Here is a 21,497-nt window from a genome sequence, read left to right as displayed (position 1 = left end):
GCATCTGAAGCCCCAGGCCAGGTTGCGGGGAGGGGGATCATTTGGAGGGAATGTTCCCAACCCTTGTGATACTTTCAGAAACTTGGTTCTGAAGCTTGTGGCACCACAAAATATCTTGGTGACAGCACACTCCCTGGAAGGCTGCGATAGCCTTTGACAGATGACAGGAAAGCGTAGCCAGTGAAAAGCTTGCTCAGGAAAGGTGGCAGAGGATTGAAAAAAGGCTGGGTTTTTTTCTTGATTAATCACAGCTAAGCGAAGCTTAAAGAGAAGCAGTTGCTTATCTTTTTAATAGCTGTCAAGGCGGTTCCACCTTAGGTAAGAGGACAGGGAACTGGGACAAACGGAAGGGAAGCATTGGCCTCTCAGTCTTGTCACTATTTTCATGTAAGAAGCCCAGAGTGGCTTTGTCATCCTTACCGGTAGGGGGCCCTTCTTAAGGCAAATACCACGTGTCCAGGCAGAAAAATATGACTGCATCAATAAGACGGGGGCGTGAGGAGAATTGGGGGCAGCTCTGCGGCCGCCGGCCCTGCTCTCCGGTCCTCTGGATGGCACAGTCCCTTCCTGGCTGAGTGACTTGGAAGGCCTTAGAGCGTGAATCTCTAACACAAGGCTGAAGTCGTGCTAGACACTTGCTGGGTTGTGCGTGGAGATACTTTCTCCAACAAGAGAACTTTGGTCTGAGCACTCGTGACATTTGTGGATTCGGGGACTCAGTCAGGGATGTGCCCACAGTGCGACCTTGTCCCCTGGAGCAAAGATCCTTCCTCAGCATTGCCCTCGGCACGGAAGACTTGAGGGAAGGGGGGCAGCGAGCAGACACTGCTCATGACATGCTCACAGGTAGGCCAGGACCCGGTCTAGCTGCTGGGAGGGCTTGGCCCGGTCCCGAGGGAAGAAGACAGTACACAGGCCATGGATGTCCCTCCCTCAGGGTAGCTGAGCGCCCACTTTGGAGCACAGCCACGGGTGGGCAAGAGGGTCATAAGAAGGGAACTCACGTCCAGCCTGGACAAACCTTTTATAGTCTTTACACACTCACATCCTCTGTTGAAACCCTGCCCCTGCACTTCACGCCCCCTTCTCCTTTGGAAATCATTATCTCCCAGACCATCTCCACCTCTAGTAACCACGTGGCTATGGCTGACCATGTCTGTTACCAGAAGGAATGCTATAGACGCAGAAACTCAAATTTTCTAGGCGAGCTCCTCTGCTCCCATGCTTTCTGCTGCCCTTTAAATGCCAGTTCCCGCAGCCCCGGCCCAGAACTTTCTCCTAAGCTTCAGCTTCACATAGCCAAGTGCCTTCAACCCCTCAGACGGCCTCCTCCTAACGTCACCCTTGCCCTTCCCAAGAGCTCCAGGGCCCATCCCTCCCCCCTCCTCCTCCTGTCCTACCTGCTCACAGGGGGCTGCCTCTCCCAGCGCATGGGTTCAATGACCCCCTTTGTGCTACTGACGTTATGCCTTTAGTCCTGACCTGCCCCCTAGAGTGTGTCCCCTTCTGCCCGCATTTCCGAATGGTGGGCCCAGCAGTCAAATCCAAGGCATCCAAATGGAACCCTCGATCCCCCCCCCAACCCCCCCCCCGCCCACGATGGGACCCACTTTCTGTGTTGCCCATTCCGGTGAAGGGCAGCCTTACCCCCCCTGCTTCCTGAGCCAGAAACCAGGCTTGACTCTTCACTGCCCTCCCTCCCATGTCCAGTCCTACCAGCCCAACACATCAACCCTATTTCTTAAATACCTCTTAATCTACTTATTTCTGTCTCCACTGTCACGATCCCAGCCCAAACTCCTGTCATCTCTCTTCTGGAAGATTACAACAGCCTCCTAGACTCTCTGCCTCCACCCCTGTTCCCTCTCATCCATTCTCCATGTGCGGCCAGAGGTGAGAGTGAATTCTTTTTCTTTTTGGCTGCACCACGCGGCATATGGAACCATAGTTCCCCAACCAGGGATCGAACCCGCGCCCCCTGCAGTGGAAGCAATTCTTAAATACAGTTCTGATGTCACCACTCCCCCACTTCTTAACTACCTCAGAATAAAGACCCAAATAATTATTTCTTCTCCTGCCGATACCTCTCTCAGTGTGTTAAGTTCCAACCCTCAGTTCCTCTAAGCAAGTCTACAAACGCTTTCCTGCCTTAGGAGAGACGGGAATGCTATTTTCTCTGCTTGTGGCTCCCCTCCCCTCCCCGCTGCCCCCCGCACTTAGGTTCACAGCACTTACAGGGTGGAGGTGTTTCCTCTGATGCTGGGAGCTGCTTCTAACCCAGGAGTTCATGAAATAATTCTGTGTGTTGGGTAAAGCAAGAATTTGCACTGCCTTAGGCCTTTAAAGCAGTCTGAAGTACTTGGAGACACAAAAAGGGAACGTGATTTTATTATGTCCTTCTTTTCTGTGAAGCACATCTAGGCTCCACAGACAAGTCATTTCATCTCTTCTGAGCCTCAGTGTCCTCATCCGTAAAGTGGGGACGCTAAGAATACATCCTTTGCAAAGTTTATGAGGATTTGATGAGACCATTCCCAGAAAGCCCCCAGCAGAGTCTGCTCTCTGGAACAGATTATCCTATAAAGAGCGCTAAGGTGGGTCTCCACGTGGTCCCCAGCACACCAGCCTGCACCCAGTGGCATAGGTAAACAGGATGGCATCTTAAAATGATTGAAACCTCTGAGACCAAGGCGAATGAATGCGTGGCGGCCCAGGTACACATGAAAGGCCTTGTACATGTCGTAGACCAAAGACCACACCCAATTTGAAGCAAAGCAAAAGCAAAAAAAATTTAAAAAGGAAAAGAAAAAAAGGCAAGATTAGAGTACATACCGAACACTAGAGCAGGCCTCTGTGTAGCAAAGACTCTTTCTTCTAGTTTCCTTGTCAAAAACGATTAACCATCAGAGGCTGGGGATTGCCAAATTTTTCAGTAGGCTTGAGCAGTTCCATCTTTACGATATTTAGGAAGGTTTAAAAACAAAACTATGATCACTAATTCTCAATCTAGAGGACATCAGCTTATAAACTTCCCCCTTCCAAGATAAACAACAAGGTCCTACCGTATAGCACAGGGAACTATATTCCCCTGATACACCATAATGGAAAAGAATATGAAAAAGAACATGTATATGTATATGTACGGATAACTGAATCACTCTGCTGTACACCAGACACTAACACAACACTGTAAATCAACAATGCTTCAATAAAATAAATTTTAAAAAAAACTTCCCCCTTCCATACCACACTTCTCTGAGTAACCCCAAGAGGCAATTCAGCAACTTTCAAGAAAACCAGTTAAATATATTAGTTGCTTTCCATTCCCCATTCCTGGAGTTCCACTCAGTTATCTGTCATATTTTTCCTGCTAATGTAACCCCACCTAAAGTCCAATAATTTTTGGTCACTCACGCTTATCTTCTGTACCTCTCTGATGGTAAACCTCTTTGAAATCCAACATGAAACCTTTAACACATCTTCGATCTGATTCACATTATTTATTTATTTATTTATTTTATTTTATTTTATTTATTTATTTTGGCTGCGCTGGGTCTTAGTTATGGCACGTGGACCGTTAGTTGCGGCATGCGGACTCTTACTTGCAGCATGCATACAGGATCTAGTTCCCTCACCAGGGATCGAACCCCGGCCCCCTGTGCTGGGAGCACGGAGTCTTACCCACTGGACCACCAGGGAAGTCCCTGATTCACATTTCTTATTACTAAGAGTTAAAGACTTGGTTTTTTATCCATTCACCCACCCATCCAACACTGATTGGGATGATACGTTCTGTGCTATGCACTTGATGGATATGATCCAGTCCCTGCCCTCAAGTAGCTTACGGAATTTTGCATCATAGGTGTGCAAATGTTGAAAGCCCAGCGTGAATGCTGCAGCGGGGGTCAGGACCAGTGTAACAGGGAATACACGGGAAGGACGTGTAACTCGGACAAGCAGGGCAAGGTAGGTGTCAGGAAAGGCTTTCCAGGACAGGTGGCACAGACTGAGTCTTGAGGGACGTTGAGGGGAGGAGGGGACACAGGGAGGGGAGGAGGGGACACAGGGAGGAAAGGAGGACCAGAGGGAGAGCACAGAACATATGAAAGCAGAGATTGTGAAGCTGGATAAAAGGTCCAGGGGAGCAGCAGTAGGAGTCAGCTCGCAGAGGGCCTTGTGTGAGAAAGAATCTTGGTGTACAGGTCAAACAGCACATATGCTGAAGCCCAATCTAGGAAGAGCATTTGTGCTCATCTGGCAGACAGAAACTTCCCTCTGAGTTGCTTGCCCAGAGGGGCTGGCTCTACAGCTTGGCCGAGGTCGCCTGCTTGCCAAGAGCTGGGTCAGACTGGACCCTGCAGGCTTGGAGGTTGCTGAAAGCTTAGAACCCCACTGGCCTTCTGCTATTGGCACCAAGGCAAGTCTTCACAATTCTTCCAGACAAAGAGCAGAGACCTCAAATTATGGGGAAAGTTGGCTCATTCAACAAATATTTCTTGAGTAGGTTCTATGGGCTTGACCCTGTATTAGGCCCCGAATTTACATGGATGAAAGGAGCCTATTCCCCCCTTTTAAGGTAATTAACATTTAGTGTGGAGAAAGACACAAGCAAATAAAGTGCAGGGTGATGGAGTCTGGATTCCCTGAGGAGGCAATGCTTGAGCTTTTTTTTTTTTTTAATTTATTTGAAAATTATTTCAAACATACAGAAAAGTTGCAAAAATAAGAAGAGTACAAATAAAAAGTGGTTTCTGAATCATTTGAGAGTAAGTTGTGTACCTCACGGCCTTCACCCCTAAATACTTCAGCATGTAATTCCTAAGAATAAAGATATTCTTGTTTATAACCACAGGTACAGTTATCAACTTCAGTCGATTTAACATTGATATTGAACTTCCATTTGTATTCCAATTCAGGTAAGTCATCCAATAATATCTTTTATAGCATTTTCCCCTCCAGCACGGGATCCAGTCTAGGGTCGGTATTGCATTCGGTTGTCATGTCTCTTTAGTCACCTTTAATCTGGAACATTTCCACAATCTTTGTCCTTTTTTTTTCATATAAATTTATTTATTCATTTACTTCTGGCTGCGTTGGATCTTCGTTGCTGTGTGTGGGCTTTCTCTAGTTGCAGCAAGCAGGGGCTACTCTTCCTTGCAGTGCGCGGGCTTCTCATTATGGTGGCTTCTCTTGCTGTGGAGCACAGGCTCTAGGCGTGCGGGCTTCAGTAGTTGTGGCACGTGGGCTCAGTAGTTGTGGCTCACAGGCTCTAGAGCGCAGGCTCAGTAGTTCTGGCGCACGGGCTTAGTTGCTCTGCGGCATATGGGATCTTCCCGGACCAGGGCTCGAACCCAGGTCCCCTGCATTGGCAGGCGGATTCTTAACCACTGAGCAGGGAAGCCCACAATCTTTGTCTTTAATGACATTGACTTTTTAGACTAATATGGTTACAATCTGTCCCCTTTAAAAAAAAAGTGTTCCTTATTTTGAGTTTGTCTGATGTTTCCTCATGATTAAATTCAGGTTATGCTTTCCTGGATGGAAAACTACATAAACGATGTTGTGTCCTTCACAGCGTATCGCATCTGGAGGCACATGACAGCCGTTTGCCTTCCACTGGTTTTTTTTTTTTTTAATTATTTTATTTATTTTTGGCTGTGTTGTTTTTTTGTTGCTGCGAGCGGGCTTTCTCTAGTTGCAGCGAGCGGGGGCTACTCTTTGTTGCAGTTGCGCAGGCTTCTCATTGCAGTGGCTTCTCTTGTTGGGGAGCGTGGGCTCTAGGTGCACAGGCTTCACTAGTTGTGGCATGTGGGCTCAGTAGTTGTGGCTCGCAGGCTCTAGAGTGCAGGCTCAGTAGTTGTGGCGCACGGGCTTAGCTGCTCCGCGGCACGTGGGATCTTCCCAGACCAGAGCTTGAGCCCATGTCCCCTGCATTGGCAGGCAGATTCTTAACCACTGCGCCACCGGGGAAGTCCCTGCTTCTCATTGTTGATGTGAATTTTGATCACTCAGTTAAAGTGCTGTCCAATTTCCCCACTCTATCTAGAGTTACTATTTTCCACCTTGCAACTAGTAAGCACTCTTTGGGGAAACACTTTAAGACCATACAAGTAACTTGCTCATCATCCACGTTTCCCTCTATATTTTAACACCCAGTGATAATTTTTGCCTGAATCAGTCTTTACTATGATGGCTGCAAAACGGGGATTTTCCAACTCCAGAGTTCCTTCCACGTTTACCAGTCAACCCTCAGCATGGTACTGTAAACAAGAGCCTTCCCTTTCTCCCCACTTACTTATTTATCGATATGGACACATAGATTTCTACTTTTTCCAATGTTTTCAAATTCATCACTGTATTTTCGTGCTCAAATTTTCCCTTATTTGGCCAGTAAGAGCCTCTTCAAGTTTGCACCTGTGTCTTTGTAACGCTCCTATCATATTTCTGAGCATTACTTTCTGGCAGAACAAGATGTTCCAGGCTCATCTTGTACCTTTCCTGCCTCAGCTGTAGAATCGGCCATTTCTCCAAGGAGCCCTCGTTCCAGTGCAGAGTATAGTGTTTAGAAACCAAGTTCTGGGCACAGCTGTGTTCATTGCTATTAGGTTGTCACTTCTCCTAGGAAATGTATGCGTTTAGACGCCTATGTATACGCATGTAGGTACTAAAGCTGTCAGCCTTAGCAAATAAAATTTCAGGGTAGGGACCTCCCTGGTGGCACAGTGGTTAAGAATCAGCCTGCCAATGCAGGGGACACAGGTTCAATCCCTGGTCCGGGAAGATCCCACATGCCACAGAGCAACTAGGCCCACGTGCCACAACCACTGAGCCTGCGCTCTAGAGCCCACGAGCCACAACTACTGAGCCCGCATGCTGCAACTACTGAGCCCACGTGCCATAACTACTGAAGCCCATGCACTCTAGGGCCCATGCTCCGCAATAAGAGAAGCCACTGCAATGAGAAGCCCACACACCTCAAAGAAGAGTAGCCCCTTCTCACCGCAACTAGAGAAAGCCCGTGCACAGCAACAAAGACCCAGCGCAGCCAAAAAAATTAAAAATTAAAAAAAAATTCAGGATACCCAGTTATATTTGGATTTCAGGTAAACGTTGAAAAACTTAGTATAAATATATCCCATGCAGTATTTGGGACATGATCTATACCAAAACATTATTTGATGTACAGCTGAAACTCCAATGCAACTAAGCGTCTTGTGTTTTATCTGGCAACCCTAATTCATACATACACACTACATACATATAAATGTACACATATACATGCAGAGATACATATGTACATGCATTTTAGAAATCAGGAGTTCACATAGATACTTCAGCTGACTCTAAATGGAAAGGAATGAATTTGCTTGATGGACAGGGATGGGAAAGGGATTCTAGGCAGGGCAAATGGCATATTATGGGACTTAAAAGAAATTCAAGGAGATCCAACTTTACTGAGTGTGGCGGGGAGTAGCAAGAGATTAAATTTTTAAACAGGTGAATGACATAGATCTTTTAGATAATCATTCTACTGGCACCAAAGAGGCCAGACTATTGGCACCCAAGAGGCTAGACTACAAGAGGCAAAGAGATGCATTAGTCTGAGGGAGAGATGATAAGCATCAAAAATAGGCAACGGAGGATGGGGAGAAGTTCAGGGGTTACAACAGAGTTAAAAATGGTAAGACTTGATGACTAAATGTATAAAGGGTTAATGTATAAATTTATACAGGGTTGAGGGAGAGGAAGGAATAAAGGACAATACTTGCTTTTCCGGTTTGGGCAACTAAGTGGCCAGGGGTGCTATGTACTGGGATAGGAAACATTGGAAGAGCAGATCTAGGACTACGAATGAGGAGTACAGTTTGGGACATGCTGAGTTTGAGGTGCTGTAGGACATCCAAGCTGAGATGTCCACAAGGTAGCTGCATCCACGGGTCTGGAGCTCAGGAGAAAAGGTCAGGATGGAAAAATATGGACCAGGGAGTCATCTACACTTTGATGAATAAAGTTATAGGAATAGACAAGGTTGTCCAGGAAGAGGCTATAGAAAGGAAGAGGAGGCAAAGAGCGTCAAGGATCAGCAACATTCAGGGGACAGGCAGGAGGCAGATCCAGCAAAGGAGACTTTGGGGTGGTCAGAAAGGTTGAATGAACGCCAGGAAAACTGGGATCATGAAAGCCCAGGAAGGAGAGATTTATCAAGGAGGCAAGGGTCAGAAACTGCAGAGAGGTCGAGATGGGTATTGAAAAGCACTCCCTGGATTTGTCAGTAAGAGCTCATCAGTGAATTCAGGAGAGTAGATGGCCGAGGTAGAAGCTGACTTGGCAAGTACCAAGTGCAGACGAGGAGATGCAGTAGCAAGGGCATGGATTCGAGAGGCAGACGGACCAGGGTTTCAAATCCCTGCTACACACATACTAGCATATTGTTCAACCACTGTACCTTTGTTCACTTGTAAGATGGGGATAACAATAGTGAACACCTCACAGGGTTGTTGCAAGGGTTACAGGAGCTTAACTATGTAAAAGAGTGCAGAGCCTAGCACATGGGAGGTGCCGTGTTACAGCTATTGCTTCGGCTTCCTACGCTGAGGCAGAAAGGTAATATCAGGTGCCTATATAACTGATGGCTACAGGGGCTTCCCTGGTGGTGCAGTGGTTAAGAATCCTCCTGCCAATGCAGGGGACACGGGTTTGAGCCCTGGTCCGGGAAGATCCCACATGCCGCAGAGCAACTAAGCCCGTGCGCCACAACTACTGAGCCTGCACTCTAGAGCCCGCAAGCCACAACTACTGAGCCCACGTGCCACAACTACTGAAGCCCGTGTGCCTAGAGCCCGCGCTCCGCAACAAGAGAAGCCACTGCAATGAGAAGCCCGCACACCTCAACGAAGAGTAGCCTCCCACTCGCCACAACTAGAGAAAGCCCACGGGTGGCAACAAAGACCCAATGCAGCCAAAAAAAAAAAAAAAAATAGACAGCTACAGAAGTGGAAGTCAGGGGGCTTCCACTGACTATGGCTTCAAGGTCATAACACGGTAGCTGTAATCCAAATCCAGTTTCAGAAGATGCTGCTGCCACTACAGTCTGTCACCCATAGGTAGTACAGAAGCCACAAACATATCCTTGGAACCTCCTGCCAGCCAACAAGCCCCAGGAAGACAGCCTCTGCTAACTGAAGCCTTTCAAACATTGCACAAAGGCATCTCATTGGCAGAACTGAAAATGTATCAGAACCCACACTGTATCGGAACCCTAGCTGCAAGGGAGTCTGGGCTAGGTGCTTTTTTAGCCTTGGGGTTGCGGGTGGGGGGAGGAATGGATGCTGAGTAGCAACAGATAATATCCAGTGCATCTATCTTGAGGGTGGAGCAAATATTTTCATCCTGACCGCTGACACCAGCATTCCACCTGTGGTCAAAACTGACAAAACCCTGCAAAATACAGAGAGGGATGGAAACCAGACTAAAGATCAAGGGATAAGCTTGAACAAGAAAGTGAATATCTCTTTCTCTTATATTGGAAGGAAAATGGTGAGAAGAGGTACAGACAGTTTTTAGGTTGGGGGCAGGAGGAGAGAGGTGGAGAAGTTACAGAAGGTTCTCTCTCAAGAGGTGTATTATCTCTTTAAAGTGGGGAACAAATATCATCTGCCCTGAGTGAAAAAGGTAGAAGCTGGTTCAGGGGCCTGATGAGCGTGGATAGCTAATGAGGGAAACAGAAGAGGAAGCTGACACAGCATGAGAAATCTTTCTGCACACCAGCTAGCAAAAAAAAAAAAGAAAAGAAAAAGAAAAAGAAAATGAAGAAGAAACACAGGACTTATTTTATAAAGCACTGTTATTCTTATTTATTGAAAATGTCCAGTTTAAAAGTCTTCAAAATAAAAACAAGTTAGAAAATTTGAGCTGTGTAAGAAGGGACATGACAGAAGAGGAACTGAAAGGCCTCGAAGGGCAGCAGTTTGACTACAGAGTAACAGGGACCCATTTATAGAGTACTGTAAACAACACAACTACGGAGACACTGCCGTCAGGTTAACATGGCTTCATTTCCCATATAGGATTATTGAGCGGGAGCGCGGACACCACTCTGCACAAGCTACATTACCCAGAGTACACAGGGCCTCTCATCAGAAGGGCCACGTCCCCAAAACATGCATACGGACACGTCACTCTAAAATAAAGACCTTTCAATATTTTAAGCAATCCTATATACCTTATCAACTAAAGTACTTTGTAATCACAAAAATGTTTCCTATGGATATAGTTTGCACATTTATTGCAAGCCATTGACTAACCACAGACCGGGCAGATGCTATGATCTGTGTTGCTGTTACTGTTGTTTTCCATTTGGAGATGAAGGATGGCATCTCTAAACTGTTGGGCTAAAAACAGAACAACGGCCATTCCTAGCAATCTTGTTCGGTCTTCAGCTTCCAAAGACAGCTGGGTGTGGTTGGCTGAGATTGATCTGCAGGAACAGTCCATTTCCCGTGGACGGTGTAATTTCTGCTGTGCAGCAAGCAGTCAACAGCCCCGTACCATGTAGTTATGGGAATAGAAAGGAAAAGGGCTTAACAAGCTGGGGAGTTCAAGTTTCAAGTTTGGTTCCTAAACAACATTCACAAAACCCACATTTATAGGCACCCATCAAACGTATGTGGGAGACAACTTCGCTCAGTCCACTGGTCCTTGGCCTCTCTTTCCAGTGATCTCCACCTGGCCAAACTTCCCGTCTTTGGGACAGACAGGGGCAGGTTGCACTGCTCTGTCCTACAGCCCCAGGCCAACTTTCAACTGTGCTGAATTTGGATGTGTGTTGCCCTCCTGTGACCCTCTTTAAACCTGGTTTATCACAGTTCTAATTTCCCAGATGCTTACAAAGGCGACGGTTTGATTCTACAAGCAACTTGAGTAAACCAGTTCCAAATAGTCAGCTTCACTAGTAGCCAGCACACAGCTACTAGAGCGGCCCTTTCTTTCTGGCTATACAAACTGGGCCAACAGCACATTTCTGCAAATCATGCTTAGAGTCCTACTCGAAGAGGCTGATGACTATCACAGCTTCTCACAGCATATATGGTAGAGCAATCAAGGGAATGAAAGCTGTCTGCCAGGGCACAACATCTCCTCAAGTGTAGACTGAAGGATGAGAAGTCGCAATTTGAATATGTGATGTAGAAAAAAGTAAGTGCTCACAGTCTGTATTTTTAAAAAGCAAAGCACACACATACCAGTTGACACACCACTTGGTATGCTTGGCTAAAAGCACTGGGGAAATAGAAAACTTACACACAAGGCAGAAGGTTAGGGACAAAACCTATCATGCACTGGCAAGAGATGGGCAACTCTGCTACTGAAGGGGAGGACTGTCCAGTGCAATTTGCTAATGGATTTGCTGTTGGCATAGGTGACCAGAGGTTCTGTCCCACAGAGTTAAAATGTAAACCAACACGAAAGGACGGAGGGCACTACAGTTTTCTTGGTCTTATAGACAAAATAGGGTAGTCATTAAAAAAAGTGTGCATTGAGGACGGCCCAGGGAAGGGCAGCTGGATCACTGGGCAAACGTGTTAGCCTTTCACCCTACGCCAGTCAGAGTTCCAGAAGTGTTGCCTTCAGTAAATCAGGTACTGAGGGGCTGCCAGGCACAGGAAAGCATTGGGAGAGAAAGTCAAGTTCACATTTAATAAGCTGTGGCCGGCCACTTTGGGACAGCAGCCAGCCCAAAAAGAGTGACCCGAGATAATGGCTGGTAAAGAGGCACTATGAATTGAAAGCCATCTGAAGGCCATGTAAGTCATTTGCCTACATTAGCTTCCCTTTGCCTACTGAATGAAAAAGACTGGGGAGATGTTCACCCCCTCTTGCTTTGACCTCTGTTAAAAAAAATAAACAACCAACCAATAACCAAACAACAACAAACACTGAACCAAACACAGAGAGGAGAGAGAGAGAGAGAGAGAGAGAGAGAGAGAGAGAGAGAGTAAGATACGAAATAAAAACCAGAGAAGTGAGCAAACTGAGTCAGATCACTCAGCTGGACATTTCCCGATGCCCTGCGGGCACCGTCTGCCAGCCGCACTGTGATGGTTATGGGAGAATGGAGGTCTTGCTACTGGATTCGGCCCGAATACACTCATCAGTTTGCTTCAACAGCCTCCGGACCAGCTTTTCTAGGTCCCTTCTTGATTTCAACTCTTCTTCCAGGCACTGCTTCATTCTTTTATTCTCCTATGATGGGAAAAGGTTGGTTGGTTACCAGACAAAGGGACCCCGCCTCAGGGCCCCTCCTGCTCAGTGGCAGCCTTCACCACTGACAACACTTTCCTGCATCAAGCTCCTCTCCCTCAGCTTCTAAGACAAGGCAGCCTCTTGATTGTTCTACTTCTCGCTGACCATCCCTTGAAATATAACACAAGCATTCTCTAGGGCTCTGGCCCCGGCCCTCTTCTAATTCAACACACTTTTCACTTAGTGTCTCTTCTCTTTCAACTCAAATAACTACATAGGCGCCTCCCCAGTCTCTCTGGTACTGACCTCATCTCAGGTCATGAGCACCAGGTCCACAGTCCCCAACGCCAACTTAGATGTGTTACAAGCACCTCGGACTCATTACGTCCTAAAGTGAACTCAGTATCTCCCCCACCACCCAAACTTCTCTTCCTCCTGTGGCTCTTGATTTCCGTGAAGGGCACCACCATATCAAAGTAGATACCCAACACTCCTACACTGTTGGTGGGAATGTCAGTTGGTGCAGCCACTGTGGAAAACGGTGTGGATGTTCCTCAAACAACTGAAAACAGAACTACCATATGATCCAGGGATCCCACTCCTGGACATATACCCAGACAAAACTATAATTCAAAAAGATATGTGTACCCCTATGTTCATAGCAGCAATATTCACAAGAGCCAAAACATGGAAACAACCTAAATGTTCATCGACGGATGAATGGATAAAGAAGATGTGGTACATATATACAATGGAATATTACTCAGCTATAAAAAAAGAATGAAATAATGCCATTTGCAGCAACATGGATGCAAGTAGAGATTATCATACTAAGTGAAGTAAGTCAGAAAGAGAAAGACAAATAGCATATGATATCACTTATATGTGGAATCTAAAATACGGCACAAATGAACCTACCTATGAAACAGACTCACAGACATAGAGAACAGACTTGTGGCTGCCAAGGGGAGGGGGATTGAGGGAGGGAAGGACAGGGAGTTTGGGATTAGCAGATGTAAACTATTATATATAGGATGGATAAAAAACAAGGTCCTACCATATAGCACAGGGAACTATATTCAGTATCCTGTGATAAACCATAATGGGAAAGAATATAAAACAAGAATGTCTCTATGTGTATAACTGAGTCACTTTGCTGTACAGCAGAGATTGGCACCACACTGTAAACTAACTATACTTCAATTAAAAAAAACAAAACAAAAAAACAAAGTAGATACCCAGGTAAAAAGACTCATCTTCCATCCCTGGCTCTTTCTTAATCCCCACATCATGGCGCCATTTTCCAAAGGCTCTAACTCTGCGATGTGCCTTCCTTTACATCTGTGTCCCTCCTCCGTAGCCTGAGCGGCTCTCCCTCCTCAGCTCAGGACTTTATCATGTCTCACCCTGAGTTTTATAATAACCTCCTAAGTGGTCTTCCAGCCTCTGGTCTCTCTCCCTTCAATCCATCCTTTACCCTGTCACCAGGTACAGTCAGTCCTCAAACCCAAGGGAGAGTGTCCCTCATGGAGCACTGGATCAGATCTGCAGAGGAGGCCACAAATCATGATTTATGGTTCTGTTTACACTTACATGCTCATGAATGACTTATCTTTTCTTAAATTCTGTTTGCAAAAGTCAGGGAACATGAAAGTTGTAACTAAGTTTGTGATCCTATTGTAAATCCCTAAATAGGTATATAAGCGAGCTTCAGAAATTGAAACCCAAGGCCACGTGGTAAAATCAACAAAACCCACCTGGCTGACACAAGGGAACTAAGAATCCCCACCTCACCACCTTGTTCCTGGCCTTCTCCTGAGGGCATCTACCAGTGCACAGCAGGGAAGAGGGAGCAGGCCCATTAGGATCTGAGAAAACGACTTTCGAATTTCATTACCTGTTTCAGCTCTTTGACCTCATCCTTCAAGGCATAAACAGTATCGACAAGGCTCCTAGAGCACAAAGATAAAGTTCATAGATTAACAGATGGCACTGAGATATTGTTAAGTGATACTTAAGAAGAAAAGCAGCTTTATAGAAATACAGATCCTGAAAAGCGGTGGCCTTGTTGGTGGATTGGAAGAGATACTGCTATGAATGGTCCTTGTGTTTCTCATTTTTATGGGCTAACAACCAGCATCACACAAGCTCTTTCTAACACCGTGTCACCGCACGTTTTCTACACTTCCCTCCTCCTCTGCTGCTTGCTTCCCAGCTTAGGCAAGTACTAAAAAACTAAAACAGACTAGTGTCTTGTACACCTGTAACTTATAATAATACAGTACATCAACTCTACTTCAATTTTTAAAAATAAATAAAAAGAAAATGGGGAGGGGGAAGTGTAAGCTGGGACGAAGGGAGAGAGTGGCATGGACATATATACACTACCAAACGTAAAATAGATAGCTAGTGGGAAGCAGCCGCATAGCACAGGGAGATCAGCTCGGTGCTTTGTGACCACCTAGACGGGTGGGATAGGGAGGGTGGGAGGGAGGGAGACGCAAGAGGGAAGAGATATGGGAACATATGTATATGTAGAGCTGACTCACTTTGTTATAAAGCAGAAACTAACACACCATTGTAAAGCGATTATACTCCAATAAAGATGTTAAAAAAAAAAAAAGAAAGAAAAGTCAAGAAAAAAAAGAGACTAGGGCTCCTCATAAGGTTTTGATTTCTCTCTTGGGGGCAGGAAGGACCATCACCTGACATATTGTAATGAGAGGTGTCACCAGGCCCTGCCTATCCTACGCTATCTGTGCTACGGCATTGCCCTTCTCACCTATCTGACCCTACACCATCGTACATGACACAAACACAAAGTCAGGGGCATTATTTCTCAAAGATTCCATATATTCCAAAAAAGGATAAAGCGCCTTGGCAGAACTGTGGAAGAGTCATTTCCTCTCTGGCTCTCTCCCTGGACAAGGACATTGGAGATCTGGGCTCCAGTTCTGACCCTACGACTTGCCAGTCCTCTAACCTTAGGTAACCAGTTTTCTTCTCATCCTCTCTTGGTCTTATTTTCTTCACACACAAAATGGGGATAATACCACATTCCCTGAAAACCTCATAAAGTCATTGTAGGGGTTAATATAGCTATAATAATAGTAATTATAACGATCATCATTTATTGAGTAATTATCATGTGCTAGCCTTTGTACTTCTTATTCCACTTAACCTCACAAAAACCCTGAAAGTATTACTATCATACCCATTTTACAGATGAGGAAACTGAGGCACAGAGAGGTGATGGAACTTGCTCCAGGTCACACGGCTAAGAAGTACCAGAATCTGGAGTTGAATCAGGGCTGTTATTCTCTTGAGCCCAAGTGCTGTACCATTTGGTCGCATCACTTCATACACCAGACGGAAAAATACATTGACGATGCCAAACACTGTGAAACACGCTGTCCTATGCAAATTCAGGCCTGACTTCAGAAATGACTCAAGTATATACAAGTACTTAACCTGATTTTCCCCCGTTAGGTCACCCTCACTACTGTGCAAAGCTAAGTCAGGGACATAATTTCCCTGAATCTCAGTTTCCTCATCTGTAAGAGTGGTGAAAGTAACGTTTATCTCCCAGGATTGCGGTAGGAGTTTAAATGAGGTCAAGTATGTGAAAATCCAGTGCCTGAGTCAATAAATGTGAGAGGCATCCCTCTGGGCAAGGGAATTGGTGCTATGGCCTTCCCAATGCCTCCAAACCCCATGTGGAGTGGTATTCTTGCGTGCCCTGAAGTCCCTTCCTGACCTCCTCTGCTTCTCCTTTCCCCTTCCCTTTGTTGGGGGGCAGCCCTCCCCAACTGTGCTCCCAACTTCACAGTCAGCCAAGAGGGCCACATTCTCAGATGAGGAGGGACTGTCCTTCCGTGCAGGCTTGGCCAAAGCCACGTTGCCCTGCCAGAACCTTCTTTCCAGCCCCCAGAAAAATCAGAAAAGGTTTAGCCCGCTCTACGCACTTTTCTTCAATGATGGTCTGGCCGTTGCTTCTGGTTTCTTCAATGATGAGTTTCTCTTCCTCGGGGAGTAAGACTTGGGGAACGGAATCCTTGCGAGCACCTACAGACAAGGGTGGCAAGAGGCGAGGGAGGGAGTTTACTAGGGGAGACTATTTGTTGGGGGTTAGTTCCTTTCTACTGTTGTTTTTGAGGGGTCTTTGTTGACGGCATCTGGCTGCCTGGCACCCCGAGAGTAGTCATCCAACATCTGCTGACGAAATCCTCCTGACGGGAGAAATTCGAAATGGCCAAATACACTGATTCAATTCTGGGGGCCGGGGGCACATTTTGTATTCAGAAACACAATGTGAAAAGGCCGCTGTGAGAACTGTCCTCAACGAAGACCCCATCTTTTCCTGTTTTGCCTCTTGCAGAGCAAAGAGCCAGCCAGTGACCATTCCTCCCTGCGCATCTCTGGGGAACGGCACGCCACACCCTGTGGGTTTTGTATTTGAGTAAAAATCATGCAGAACGTAGCACTGCACTGGGACGCAGCATATGCTTAAAGGGCCTCAGAAGCATCACTCACTCCCATTTGTTCTCTTTACCGTCCTACAGGGTGAAGCAGGGTCGGTGAAGCCCATTTTGATGGAGGGTAGAGGGGGCGTTGGGGAGATAATCACAACAGCAGCAAAGATGCAGGCGTCCTTACTGCTCTCCGCTCACCATCTCCAGGCTCTGGGGTGGAAGAGGTGACAGAGCAGCCACGGGACCTGACCAGACAGCTCTCCTGCACCTGCAACCTCCCCTTCCCTTCTGGATCCTTCCTCTCAGAGCCACTGGCTTCCTCTCTTCTAAGCCAAGTTCCTTCCAGTTGTGAGCACTCAGTGCCTTCACTCAACCTCCATCCCTTTCCCGAGGTGGATGTGTCTCTGCCTTCCTCGGGGCCCAGTACTTCGTAGGTGCTTAATAAGTGCATAGCAGACTGGCCAACTAACCAACCGACTGGATGCAGCGAGAAACAAGCGGCCGCTTCTACGGGTGCAGGACTTCTCGCTGGAGAGGGATGCGGTCACCAGGATGCGAAAATGCTTACCACGTGCCAGGCACTATGCTAGACACTTTCCACACATAAAACGGAGGCCAGGGAGGACGGGGGTGGGGGGAAATGAGACTCTTGAGGCCAGAATGCCTGCCCGCACCTCTGAGCAAATCTCCCGTCTCTGTCAGTGTGAGGACAGGAGGCGGCGGGAGGTGAGGTCAGATTTCGTATGAGGGCTGCTGCTTCTGGCGTCTCCTTGCCCCTCTCTCTTTCCTCGTTTGTGCAATAAAAACTGCTCTCACTTTCTTTTCCTGACTCCTCGAACCTTGCTATCAGGGCTGGGCATGCCCAAAGCCAGAGGCAGGTTTGGTCTGAGAAGCAGAAGGTGTGACAGTCCCCACTTCAGAGTCAAATGTGTCAACTTCCACATAGAATGCTTTCCCCATGACGACCTGAGAGACATGTTACTTTGGAAGCATCGGTCAGGGCAGTCCACTGAGGAAGCCCTGCCCACACTCAAGCCAGGGCTCAGTGGCTGTCCAGATGAAACATTATGGAGAGCTTATCTCTTACACAGATGCAAGACCCTCACACCAGGTATCCTGAATGTCCATAATAATGAAAGACCAAGGATATAAGCGATGTGACCTGGCTTTTCTAAAAGCACAAGGATGAATCAGAAAGTATTATCTCGCTTTCAGTTTGTAGCCTGAAAGTTGTTGGGGGAAATACCCTCACCTAATGGCTCCCTGATAAATTGTAGACATTCTCAACAGGCCCTGCTAAGCAGCTACATTTCCAGATTTTCAGAGCAACTCGAAACTTGAGTTTGGTGAAGCTCTGTTTGCTTAAATATGCAGCTGATCAAAGATAGTATTTTGACTTCCTTTCCAAATCTGCCTATAAGAAGAGATTAGCATCAGTTCACAGACACAGGAACTCTCTGGGCTCTTTAACTAGCGTTGGTGAAGGTATCTGCGTACTTCAAAGGAGAGTGACTTTAAAAAAAAAAATTATTTTCATTTCTATCACCTCCAACTTTTTTACTCTTGCATCTCTCTTTGTCTCTGGGTGAAAAGAAACAGTGGGTAAACAAACCGCTTGGTAGCTAAAACCAGCTTATCTGAAAGATGCAGCCCTGTGCCCGCCCCTCTGCTGCAAGTCACCTGCTTTACACACCCTGCAGCCCATCTGGGTTGCTTTTCTCTTTTTCTAAGAGGCAGTGAGCAGTAGCAAAGAAACATCACTCATTAGAGAAAGTGGTTTGGGGGAACCTACTTGAGCCGTGGCCTTGTTGAAAGTTGGCACTGGTACAGTAGGCTTCGATCACTTTCAGAATCTGAGCGTCCTCTTCCAGAGCAGCCGTACCTGTCAAGTGTAATGAATCGTGACTCCTCAGGGAGATACATGCCTCTGGACCCTCGAAATGATGTAGTGCACTCGGGTGCTAGGCACTGGCTTCTCTGACCAGTGGCCTTAATGAAAGGCAGGAGAAAAAGCTGACCGGCTGGCATGGTGGAGCAGAGACACATCCACCTTGGGAAAGGGATGGGGCACCAGTGAGTTCAGCACCGAGAGTGGCCTGCTCCGGAAGCCACTCGGAGTTCGAAATTGGAGGGTCCCGTCAGTGTCTCAGAGGCTACAAGGCCAGCCCTGGTCTTGGCGCTGGCCTCAGTTCTCATACCATACACCACACCCTTCCTCTCCATCAAATTTCAAGGCTCACTTTCCCAAGAAGCTTTCCACCATTAATCCCACCCATTTTTTTCCCAACCAGCCAGCCTAGTCACTGATTCTCCCTCTCATTCCCCCAACCCCCTCCAACTCATTCTAGAAATGACTGTTAACATGCTGATGTGTACATCCAGGGATGAGGTGAGGGGTAGGGGAAGCAGAAGCTAGAGTCCAGCAAAGCTTTATCCAGACTGTATTTCGGACTGATACACACAGCTCTGTCACCCCTTTGTGATACATCACTTACTCCTTCATGTATGTCCCAGAGTACCTTGTTCCCAGAGAGGCAAATGTGTACATATCGATTGGCTGACCGACTTTGCAGCCTGCCTCTAAACCCAGCCCTGTTTCTATATGCCAGTAGGCTGCTTCCTTGACTAACTGAGAACATCACTGAACATTAAAATTCCAGAGGATCTCAGGCTTTGGGCCTATTTAGTCGATCTCAGTAAAGGCAAATATCTCAGGTGTCAGAAACTAAGAGGGAAGAAAAAAATATATCCATAGCAAATGGGTCCCTTTGGTGGTTCTAAACCAGGTAGAGCCAAATATTCAGCATGAAAACTATATAGGTGGTTTGTCTGCCTAAGATGACATGAAAAGCAGCAGGAGACAGCTTTATTGCAAAATCTGAGAGGTGGCGGCCAAGCCTTCCCATGCATTTTCCTTTATGTCAAAGGTGATGCTGAGAACATACTGCTCAAATCCTCTTCTTTCAAAAAATTCCTCATCCATAACCAACTTTCTAAAAGCACGAAACCCATACTTTTGCGGATGCCACATTCCTCCTCCGATGGTTTTCTTTCAGTTTTTCTTTTGTGAAGAAACTTCTTCATCGTTTTGGGGCTTTTACCAGATTCCTGTAAGGATAGAGGTTTCTTTATGAAATAAAAATTTCCCCAAGAAACAAATTAAAAAAGCAAATGAAATTTAATAGAATGGCTCTCTCTTATTTTTGACAGTCTCACTTAGGAGGGTATCAAGATTTAATACTATACACAATAAAAATGGCTCCAATAAACTCTAAAAGGTTAAATAAAACCGAGGCAATGCTATTATCCTCTCAATTGCCATAGAGATGGGAATAAGAATGGTGTGGGCCTACTGCAGATGTGGCTGCTTCTCCAGGAGGCCAAATGCCTTTAGGGTGCCATCTGCAGAGAAAGTAACGGATGTCAATCCTAGAGAAATAACAGTATTCCTAACTTGGTTTATATTCCCCACTGATACAGCTTTAAGGGAACAAAATAACAATTGTAACTATTAATGGGGTATGGACCACTTTTTGAAGAGCTTCAAAACTATTTAAATAAATTCTCCTTAGCGACAGCCCCACAAAGAAGAATATCAATTTCCATTTGTGAGACAGGAAAATTAAGGCAGAGAGACTAAGTAAATTCTCTGTAGTCAGAGAGAAGAGCCAAATGAAGGATCTCCTGATAAACAATTTGGGGTTAGGCATAACGTACCTACAGCAAGCTTAAACATACATCTATAAAGTCATATTTTTAATTAGTAGAAAAAAGAGATGAATTATTGGATTTGCCTTTGCCATATGAATAACCAGCAGGTCTAAAAAGGTGCTCATTAAGTACCCGAGTAAACAGTGATCATCTTATTCCAATCTCCCATGCAATGTATATACAGGATGCATGGTTAACAATCACTACCTTCAAAATAACTGCAACAAAGAATTTAATTTCTTCCACTTAGCCTCAGTGATCCACTTAGACTTGAAAACAGACAGACATGAAAAACTCACGTGACAAAAATAACAGGAAAAATAGAAACAGCATACAAAAAAACCCCACGGAAAACAGACATTTTAGAGGCATTATAAGATGACATTTTCGTACATATTTCACAAGAGCCTACTTTTCTGAAGAAAGTACTTACATGTCAGAATTGTATCTTCACATTTTAGCCACCAATTGTAACAAGGGACAAAACAAGCATAAAGGAAAGCTTCATTCATCAAAGGTTACAGCATAGCATTATATGATGTCACTGTATGCCAAAGATATCGTTCTACCCTTACCTTTAAGATATAAGACATCCTCTAAAGTGAATATGTAAGGAAAGAGAAGATGAGCGTGAGAGGTCGATGGTTATAATGACCAAATCCATTTATCAATAATTCTAAAACAACATTTGAAATGTTAGTGTTATCATAAATTACACAGAGAGAATATCATCATGTTTCCCACATTAGTTTCAGATGCAATATCATCATGCAAAAGCCCAAGGAACACAGTTCTGTGCAGAAAAACAAATGCTGAAAATAACTGAAATATACATCTCCCAGCAGAAACAAAGTGATCATGCCTTAGTTTTAATGGATTAGTTCTGTGAAGGATTAAGTCAACTTTACCCTTCAAAGCTCACCTTAATTTGAACTTAGTAACTGACAATTACAAAATAGCCATCATTAAAGGGGGCTTTTAGGGGGCTTCCCTGGTGGCACAGTGGTTGAGAGTCCGCCTGCCGATGCAGGGGATCCGGGTTCGTGCCCCGGTCCGGGAAGATCCCACATGCCG

General features: G+C 45.9%; 1 protein-coding gene across 1 annotated transcript in view; it reads right to left on the bottom strand.

The window, feature by feature from the left end:
* Positions 1 to 12,099: 12,099 nt before the first annotated feature.
* The window catches only part of ARHGEF6 (Rac/Cdc42 guanine nucleotide exchange factor 6), a 120,459-nt gene continuing 111,061 nt past the window's right edge, over positions 12,100 to 21,497 (bottom strand). Inside the window, exons 17-22 of the mRNA XM_007452082.1 lie at positions 20,999 to 21,019; positions 19,727 to 19,820; positions 18,505 to 18,594; positions 16,206 to 16,305; positions 14,138 to 14,192; positions 12,100 to 12,240 (exon numbers count right to left, since the gene is read on the bottom strand). Coding sequence (XP_007452144.1) covers positions 12,100 to 12,240; positions 14,138 to 14,192; positions 16,206 to 16,305; positions 18,505 to 18,594; positions 19,727 to 19,820; positions 20,999 to 21,019 — 501 coding nt within the window. The remainder of the gene's footprint in view (positions 12,241 to 14,137; positions 14,193 to 16,205; positions 16,306 to 18,504; positions 18,595 to 19,726; positions 19,821 to 20,998; positions 21,020 to 21,497) is intronic.

Source organism: Lipotes vexillifer, unplaced genomic scaffold (genome assembly GCF_000442215.2).
Source record: "Lipotes vexillifer unplaced genomic scaffold, Lipotes_vexillifer_v1.1 scaffold1114, whole genome shotgun sequence".
Classification (NCBI taxonomy): domain Eukaryota; kingdom Metazoa; phylum Chordata; class Mammalia; order Artiodactyla; family Lipotidae; genus Lipotes; species Lipotes vexillifer.
This window is presented reverse-complemented; position numbering and strand designations above follow the sequence as displayed.